Source organism: Sebastes fasciatus, chromosome 15 (assembly GCF_043250625.1).
Source record: "Sebastes fasciatus isolate fSebFas1 chromosome 15, fSebFas1.pri, whole genome shotgun sequence".
Classification (NCBI taxonomy): Eukaryota; Metazoa; Chordata; class Actinopteri; order Perciformes; family Sebastidae; genus Sebastes; species Sebastes fasciatus.
The window spans coordinates 13,192,931-13,202,694 of NC_133809.1; the positions used below are offsets into that span (position 1 = coordinate 13,192,931).

Below are 9,764 nucleotides of genomic sequence, written 5' to 3' on the forward strand. Positions count from 1 at the left end.
TGTCACTTCATATATGTGTTTTTACTATTTCCCCTGAATTATAAGTGGTCCGTATCCATGCTGCCGCTCTTAAATAATAAATGAAAGCAAACCTATCATATAGATGGAAAGCTGGAGGGAGGGAAAGCCTTCTGTGGTGATTAACAGTCTTCATCCCCACCAGGGCGTAATACCACATTTCCACATATCTCTTTGATTGTACTTGAAAGTAAGTCGGCTCGCCATCCTGTGATCATTTTCTGTTACCTGGAGGCAGCGTGGTCAGTGTCTCTCTGTATTTCTGAGCATCAACAACAGTAAATGTGAAGCAAGTCGAATTTATATCAGTCCAAAAGTCTATCTGGGGGTGAGGGAAAAAACTTCTAATGAGCTTTGTGCTGTATAGACAAAGAAAAGAAGATAATAAATTGGTCTTTTTGTCTTTTGTCTCTTTTTAAAAATATTTATATAATGATATTTAAGATATTTACAGTCAATCCAAATGAGATCCTGAGGGAGTCAGACAGAGATAGAAAGACGTGGATTTTTTATTTTTTATTTTTTTAGAGACAGAAGTGACAGGAAATGATGAATCAGGGATGTTGAAATTACGTGGTCAGCATCTCAAACCACTAGGCAACCAAGACGCCCTAAATTAAACTGTGAACTATTTTATTTTGGAAAGTAGTTGCAGTAGTTTCTCACCAGTGTGATGCGAAAATGCAGTGTGGGAATACGGAAAATTTGAATGCGGATTATGACAACTATGCACAACAGGTCCGGTGCATGAGGACCAATGTATTTCCTCCTAATAGTGGCGTATCCACACAACAAATACCTATCCAGACAGAGAATGTCTAAGGGGCTAACGTTAACTAACGTTACACAATACACAAACTAATCAGCTACATTACCATCTTCATTGTATCCCAACTGCTGGGTGATCTCAAGTAATACATTGTCCTTTATATAGTTGTTGAGGTAGTAGTGTTTGTTGTAAATTATTGGGTTTTGAGAATAATTTTCCGAAACACCAATATTTCGAATTATGTCCCATTGGACCAAAGAAAGCCCATTTGTCCGACAGTCTGTCACCTCGAAAACAAACTGCCATTGTTCCAAGGCCCCGAAAATATACTCTCAACGCAACAAGCAGAAGCACATGGCTAATTATTATGCAGAATAACGGCAATCAGTTGGAACAAAGGATTTCATTGGTCAAACATACAGTATATTTCTGCAGGCACAAATCCGCTGAAACCAAGGTCGTCCGGATATTTTTTCCCCTCACGAATGTTCTGCAGGGGTGTACAAGCATTCAAAACAACCCACAACATCAGTTTTTATAAATTTCCGTGCAAATATATTCGGACGAAAATCCATGCTTGGTGTGAAAGGCCTTTTAATTGCCTTTATGTTGAGAATTTACATACATTGGATACCTTTGTAAAGTGCCGCCGCTGCAATTACTTTATTGTGAAGCAAAGCAAAGCAAACGGGTTATAACTTTGGTGAAATGTTTCATGTTTATCTCGCCTGGAGATTTCGATGTCAGTCTTACAACAAATGTAATAAATCAACCCAACGGCTGGATGTGTGTGGGTGTTAAGTCTATGTATCAAATCATAATGCTCAATTTACAGGTCGAGGTTGAGTTTATGGATCGTTCATGTGCATTTATTGCCCCTTATGTGTGCGATTTGTCATTTAGGAGGTTTGTTTGTGTACTTGTTCAGTATGGGGGAGGGGGTGATGGTAAAGTTGAATATAACTAATCTTTTTCCCTCTCATTTTTCTCAGCAGAGGAAGCTTCATGCAAAACCTTGACAGTGAAGGGGAGAAGATAACACACAAGCATTTAACACCGGGAGCCTGATGAAAGCTTTGTGATAGCCGCATCTCAGCAAACTTCTATACAACTGCCAAAAGCTATATGGAGATCGAACAATTATCCACAGGATGACTAGATTTTTTCCTCGTCTGCATCATGTAACCGTAATGTTCTGGCTGTCCAATATCATCAAAGACACGAGGCGCAGCCAAGTTTCAGTACGAACCTCAATTTAGACGGCTACCCGTCGACTTCAGAACAGATAAGAGAGAGACAACAAGTGAACCCTGTGTATCTATCGTCATCATCCTCCTACATGCAGCTCCCTGCATAGCTTCATTGAAAAGGAGGAGCCCATTAAAGCATTTGACAGATAGGAAGGTTTGGGCTGAAGGTGTTGTTGCCAGCTGGCTGCTGGTTGGAGATGAGATAAGAGCGTTGGGAAGAGAGGAAAGGAGTGCCTGCCCTGTCTGAATACAAATTAGGATTCGTCTCTCCTGCAGCTACACCAGTGAGGCAAATCAATATCACAGAGGCGAAATGGACAAATTAGCCGGCTTCAGTTACAGGAGCATTAGTTGCGGATGGAATTAGATGTTTGCTGAAGGTCGGTATGAAATCACGTTGGGATATTGCAATGTGAAATAAGGAAGACAAGCTTCTGCATGTTCTAAACCAACAGTGCCACGCCACTGTACAGCCTTCTTCAGAGCTATGCCGGAACTGATGTGACGAGGCTGGTTTAAACCTCAGAGACAGGTTTAAAAGGAGGCGAGATGGAGCTGGATAATAGCTCACTGGACTACTTTACCAGCAACTTCACAGAGATTCCCAACACCCTCACAACTCCACCGTGGAGCGAGGCCACGATACTCGGCTTCCAGATCTCTTTGTCTGCGCTGTTAGCCCTCGTCACCCTGGCTACGGTGCTCTCAAACGCCTTCGTCATCGCCACCATCTATCTAACCAGGAAGCTCCACACGCCTGCCAACTTCCTGATCGGCTCCCTCGCCGTCACGGACCTGCTGGTGTCCATTTTGGTCATGCCGATCAGCATCGTCTACACCGTCAGCAAGACGTGGTCGCTGGGGCAGATCGTTTGCGACATCTGGCTGTCGTCCGACATCACGTTCTGCACGGCCTCCATCTTGCACCTGTGCGTGATCGCACTGGACCGCTACTGGGCCATCACGGCCGCGCTGGAGTACTCGAAGCGCCGCACCATGCGCCGGGCGGCGATCATGGTCGGGGTGGTGTGGGTGATCTCCATATCGATTTCCATGCCTCCACTTTTCTGGCGGCAGGCCAAAGCCCACGAGGAGCTGACGGAGTGCATGGTGAACACAGATCAGATCTTTTACACCCTGTACTCCACCCTTGGCGCCTTCTACATCCCCACAGTGCTCCTCATCATCCTCTACGGACGGATCTACGTTGCCGCCCGCTCCCGCATCTTCAAGACGCCGTCGTCATCGGGGAAACGTTTCACCACCGCACAGCTCATCCAGACCTCCGCAGGCTCCTCGCTCTGCTCTCTTAATTCTGCCTCCAACCAGGAAGCACACCTACACTCTCTGAATGCGGGAGGTAGGGGAGGAGGAGGAGGAGGAGGAGGGTCGCCTCTGTTCATGAATAGTGTGAAAGTGAAGCTGGCAGACAGCGTGCTGGAGAGGAAGCGTCTGTGCGCGGCTCGGGAGAGGAAGGCGACCAAGACGCTGGGCATCATCCTGGGCGCTTTCATCGTCTGTTGGCTGCCGTTCTTTGTGGGCACGCTCGTCACGGCCATATGCAAAGAGTGCTGGTTTGATCCAGTACTTTTTGATATATTTACCTGGCTGGGATACCTGAACTCCCTCATCAATCCTGTCATCTACACCGCATTCAACGATGAGTTTAAACAGGCTTTCCAAAAACTCATGAAATTCAGACGGTTCACCTGAGAAACAGGAAGCGAAAAAGACAAAGAAACGAGATAATGATGATGATAATGGAAGTACTGTAAATGTCCCATCTTGTAAACACATGCTAATTGTGATTTTTGTTTTTTTATATCAAACAGCTCCGTGCCATAGCTCTTTAGATAGCATATCCTTCATATAGACTTATGCATGCATGCTAAAAAAAGAGAAAATCTTGTGGAACTCATCTTAAAAAGATAAAGAAAGAAGTATATTTCATGTCACAGGGACGCTGCTGTTATTTATTGGACAAAAGCAGAGATCAGAAACAAAGATTGGTGTATGGAAAGAGTAAACTCAGAGAGGCTGGATTCAATCCAGTGGAAATGAAAAGCCATGAAATGTATGTTGTCTTAAACTCTGTGTCATTCTGTATGCTGCTGCTCCCATATAATGTTTCTGTGGTACAGTAAAGTACTTAGAAAGACTGCACAACTCTAGAGATTCAGTATGTGTCGCCGTACAGTATATGCAATTATATTTGAAAGTGGTGTGTGCCTGTTTGTGTGTGTATGAGTGTGTGTAAAGGTAAAGTTACTTTACTGTAATGTATGCGTGTTTGAAGAAGGGAGGATTGTCAAGTGTTTGACATTTACACATGCTACTGTGCAGCTCGTCTCGTCTCGTCGTTACAGAGACAGAAATGGAAACAGCATTTTCACTCTGCCTCTGAATTTTAAGTAACAGCCAATACCATAGCAACAAATAAACCCTTTCAAAAACGTTATGAAATGATGCGCTCGAGCAAAAAGGACAAGGAAGGAGCAAATGATCCGAGTTCTGGCTACTGAGGGTAAATTGAGACAAATTATTAGAGATTTAATGTGTTTGTTTTCTTAATGTAAATGCTTGTTTTACAGTTATGTGAAAGAGCTTCATTGGAAGATGCTACGTATTTACAGGAAAGCTGATTCACCGGTGTTAAAAAGTGACCATGACAATGGCATGGCTTATTTCAGTGTTTTTAAAGGGGACCTATTATGCTTATTTTCAGGTTCATATTGTATTTTGGGTTTCTACTAGAACATATTTGCATGCTTTAATGTTCAAAAAATGCTTTACTTTTCTCATACCAGCTGTGCTGCATCACCTCTTTTCACCCTCTGTTTTAAACGCTCTGTTTGAGATTAAGCAAGGCGTTTCAGGCAGTTCAGGAGCAGTGTTTCGGTGGGGGAGAGTAACTTCCTTTGGCCTGGACTTTGGGCTTTGTAACTTTGCACCTTGTACATGCACAAAAAAATATAAAATGCCCTAAGGAAAGGGAAAAAGCACAAAACCATAATAGGTCCCCTTTAAGTAATAGTGTCTTCATGAAACTGCTCTTTTGGGCTTACAGGATGCTACGAGAGATGGAACTGAAAGACAGAAAATGACATCAGTTATTGTATACTTCAAATTAATTATTAATTAATAATGTCCTCTTTTAAAATTTTAGTTCCACACATCAGAGACGTGTCTCCTCAACACATTAGAATAGAAATCATGATGTTTATTCTCTCAGGTGCCTCCTTTCATCCACTTTTGTGTATACGCTGCAGAAACAGTCTGAATAATTTAGCACGGTAAAGTGAGTTTCTACATCAGATATGAACAGCAACTTTTAATGCAAGAGACATTCAATGTCAAATTAACGTTTTTACAGCCCTTATTCCAATTGTCAGGTAAAATGTGAGGGATGCAAATTCAAAGTGATTTCTTCAATCAATGTCAGACAAGATGAGAAACTACATGGTGGGTCATACGCAGCATATTTCCTTGAAGATGTTATGGTAACATGAAAGCCGTGGTTAACTTTTTATGTGTGACAGGCAAAGGGAAATTCCATCAAATAAAGTAATAGAGACAAGTGATGGTTGAATGGACTTTAAGATATGAATAAGTCAAAGGTAGAAACATGAAAGACAGCTCCCTCATCCATAGGCGCAGTTTGAACTTTAAGGTTGGGGGTTCACAAAAACAAAATCTAGAGGGAATGTCACGTGTACAACGCAGAGAGGTCTAATGTATTGGGATGCGTGTAGCCTACATATTACAAGCGTAGGTGACAAAATCAGTATGATTGCATTGTTTTCTATTGGATTGTCCGACTCCTAACTGTCCGCGAGCGACGAAGCGCTGCACAGTGCGCCGTTTTGAGCTGAACGTTTGTCTGATGCCCTGTTTCTATTTATTCCTGTCGCTCACTTTAAAAGTGCAGCAACGGACGAGTAACGGCTGATTTGTGAAGTTGAGATGATACACGATACCTCCTCATTTCACTACAAACACCTAAATAAGGTGACAGCTGGCTGGAGGGAGATAGCCTGAAATTTTCAGTCATTTTCAGTAAATATCGCAGTATAAAACCTGTGTTTTCTGGTTAAAAAAACACAAACGTTGGAGGAGAGCAAGTACTACTCACCCATCTTTTAAGTGGTTACGTCTCTAGTCTGATCTCGACCGCACAGCTGATAGGTACGCGGTTTGTTTGCATCGCGTAAAAGAAAGTGCATATTTAACAGAGTGTCCGATGTTATTAGGCTATAAGTAAATAAAAAGACCACAAATCTATCTTCTTATCTTGTTGGTTTCTTATTTTTAAATCATTAGTTCTTTATAAATATAAGATGCATTTCTAGGGGGTTCAGTGAACCAACGCAAACTGCGCCTATGCCCTCATCATACATGAGCTTTGCTTCACAGAGAAACAAGATACCTCATTGGTAGTGAGAGGGAAATATGTGACCTGAATTGCTATTACATTTACTGCAAGTCCACGTTGGAAAATATCTCATTTATATCCCTGATTTTCATCAGTAATGTGCACACAAAATCTTAATGTCGAGACTTTAAAATGTAAAAACGGGAAGACAAAACAGGAGTCAAACACTGGAAATTGGTTAATGGTTTTCAGGAAGGACCACTGTAGTGGTCCGTGTGTTCAAGAGGCTGGTAACTCATATGAGTCAATGACTTGGAAATGAATTTGATGATTCTTTGTAGGATACCGAAATGATGAAGTCACTGAAAAGACATACAATTGTTTTAGTTTGGATAAGAGAATGCAGAAGCCTATAGTCTTGGTGTCTTTACAAGTGACTCAGTCCACAGATGCACATCAGACCAGAGTCCAACGTGACCACCTCTGGATTGAGAACACTGAGTGACCTAATGGACCTCCACTTGTTCCTGCCATCAATACTTCATGTCTGTCTCTCAGAGTGCCTGCTGTATGTAGCCTATATATACACATCTCTATTCTCTGTGATACCATAACTTGCAGTTCTGTCACTTTCTCTCCACTGGTCTGAAAATGACTGGCTGGATATACCAGTGGAGTGGACTGGTCTTTGAGATAAATTCAGTCCACAGGAAATAGAACTGAAGACCAGCGGAGCCACTTAGCCTACAATAAATGTATTATTAATGTTTAATTTGTTTGTTTACATTTCCAAAGAGAGCTGCGGTTGAACCACTGGCTCACTTTACTGAAGAGTATGACTATCTCTTCTTCCAGATGTCATTATAGATGTCAGAAGTATTGGTTTATTTCTGGCTCTATGTCGGTCAGTCCATCCACCACTTTGGTCCAGACTGAAATATCTCAACAATTACTAAATGGATTGTCATGAAATTTTGTAAACATATTTGTGGTGTACATATGATGTATTCTACTGACTTTGTTGATCCCCTGACTTTTCCCTCTCGCACCACCATGAGGTTGTGGTTTTGAGTTAAATGTCTTAAATTGTCATGAATTCTGCTACGCACATTCATGTCCCCCTTTAGGATGAATCGTCATAACTTTGGTGATCAAATACCTGCAACGCTAATGACATTCCAATCAGCCTCAGCTGTACTTTGTGTTTAGCACTAATTACCTCTGCCAAGGAAATTATGTTTTCAGTTTGGTCTGTTGTCAGCAGGATTACGGAAAAACTACTGGCTCGATTTCCGTGACACTTGGTGGAAGGGTGTATCATGGGTCAAGGTCTGTGCTCTCCAAGTGCCCTACTAGTTAGCAAATGGTAAACAAAGATGGTGAACATGGTAAACTTAGCTGCTTAATCAGCATGTTAGCATTGTCATTGACTACGTTTACATGCACACTAATATTCCACTATTATGTGGCAATGTTTCAAATTTGATACGGGTCATGTAAACAGCATATTCTGTTTGGATATTCTGAATTAGGCCTTATTCCGAATGGAGCATTTTCGGATGAAGACGTTGGATATTATTCTGTTTTTAGGAACATTCTTTGGACATGTATACAGAGCATTCAGAGTATGTGTCTCAATTGGGGTTTTTACGGCAGTTTGCGACACGCGACCCCACGGCCTCTTGTCTGTTTACGGCCAGCTCTGTGCGTTGTATACAAACCAACTAGCTAACACTTTGCTGGGATGAACGCCCAAAAGAAGAAAAAAAACATTTCTGGACGAAAGGACAAACACACCTTTTTTTAAATATTATGAAGATTTAAATATTGCAACGCCGACCTTTTCAAGAAGGTGGTTGAAGGAATGTATGAGTGGCTGTGTTTGCACAATCCAAGTCTGCCACCGGTTATATGTAAACAAGAATATTAGTGGAATATTTATTTTCATTAGCCATTTAAAAAGTTTAGTAGGAATATCGTCTTTTTCGGAATAAGGGCAAAAAAATTGAATATTTTGTGCATGTAAACGTAGTCATTGTGATCACATTAGCATGGCGACATTAGCATTGAGCTCTAAGAACCATTGTGCCTCAATACAGCCTCACAGAGCTGTTAGCATGGCTGTAGACTCGAACGACATGCTCCAAATCTTTACTACAAACTGATTCTAAGCAGGTTTCTAGTATGTAGAGAGTTTACACTAGAAAAGCGACAAAATTAAGTATACTCAAAGCAGAAAGTATGCATACTAAAAATGGTAAATTTTTGAGTGTGCTTTTGATGCAAACATGTTTGCACAATGCAATGCGCAAGGGACTTGAGGAGAAGCTCACAGTTGGAAAAAAATCCAAATAAATTGTGGGTGGTGGAGAAACGCCTCTTACAAAATCTTTGAAAAAAAATGTAATTAGATCTTTTCTATTTGTGAAGTTTAATTAGTGTCTCACGAATTTTATCATTCCTTCAAATACAATGTTGATATTTTTGTATACTGCTAAAACAATATACTCTAACGATTAGTATGTAGTATACTGTATAGAGTTAGTATGTAGTATGGATTTGGGACGCAACTTTAGTCTTATTTTTATAAGGTCCAAAAAGTCATCTCCACATTGGGTGAACATTAATGTGTAATATATGTCCTTGAAATCAACTGTGTTCACTCATCTGGATACGACTGCTAAGTAGGACAGAAGTAAAAAGGGGGACAAAATGCATTCATTCTTTTCCTTTTAACATACCAGCTACATTTTTAAATAAATAATCTATTGTCATGGTGTGACACTAATGTGACCAAATTGATTACACTGTGACTATAACCAAGCTCTGTGAAGAGAGGCCACATTACCCTTTCTAACAGTGTTAGACAAATAAAACCTAATTATTCAGGGTACAGTGTTAAAGATACCATAATTAGCCCATCAGCTATTGATTTATGCCTTTGGGAACCACTGAGGCGTACAAATGTGTTTTAACTAATTAGCATGCAGAGAAGAAATTGAAACTAATTACAATAAAGGACCTGAGATAAGACACAAGAGAAATATCCTTAACTGCTGAGTTGGTTAAGCAAACGCCACGCAATCACTACTACTATCTTGGGTTTAAATCAGGTTGCATGTGGTTCTCTCCACTGTGAACTCTCACATAAAAGCTAAAATGCAAATAATAATAATGTACAAAAGGGAGCCAACAGTAATCTGTCACTCCGGATGAGCATAGAAAGGAGATAGCTTCGTTCATATAATGTAAGGATGTCTTTAGCAGTGAAACCAAAAGGTCAGGATGCACTTAACCTCATGTGACGGGGACTATCACGTCTCAACTCATTCTCATTCTCCACTCCTGAGTCCAA

At 41.0% G+C, this 9,764-nt stretch overlaps 1 protein-coding gene across 1 annotated transcript in view; it reads left to right on the forward strand.

The window, feature by feature from the left end:
- htr1d (5-hydroxytryptamine (serotonin) receptor 1D, G protein-coupled) overlaps nucleotides 1-8,750 on the forward strand; it is a 29,551-nt gene extending 20,801 nt beyond the window's left edge. The window contains exon 2 of the mRNA XM_074660590.1: nucleotides 1,780-8,750. Within this exon, the coding sequence (XP_074516691.1) occupies nucleotides 2,587-3,750 (1,164 nt within the window). The 5' untranslated portion in view covers nucleotides 1,780-2,586 and the 3' untranslated portion in view covers nucleotides 3,751-8,750. The remainder of the gene's footprint in view (nucleotides 1-1,779) is intronic.
- The last annotated feature ends 1,014 nt before the right edge of the window (nucleotides 8,751-9,764 follow it).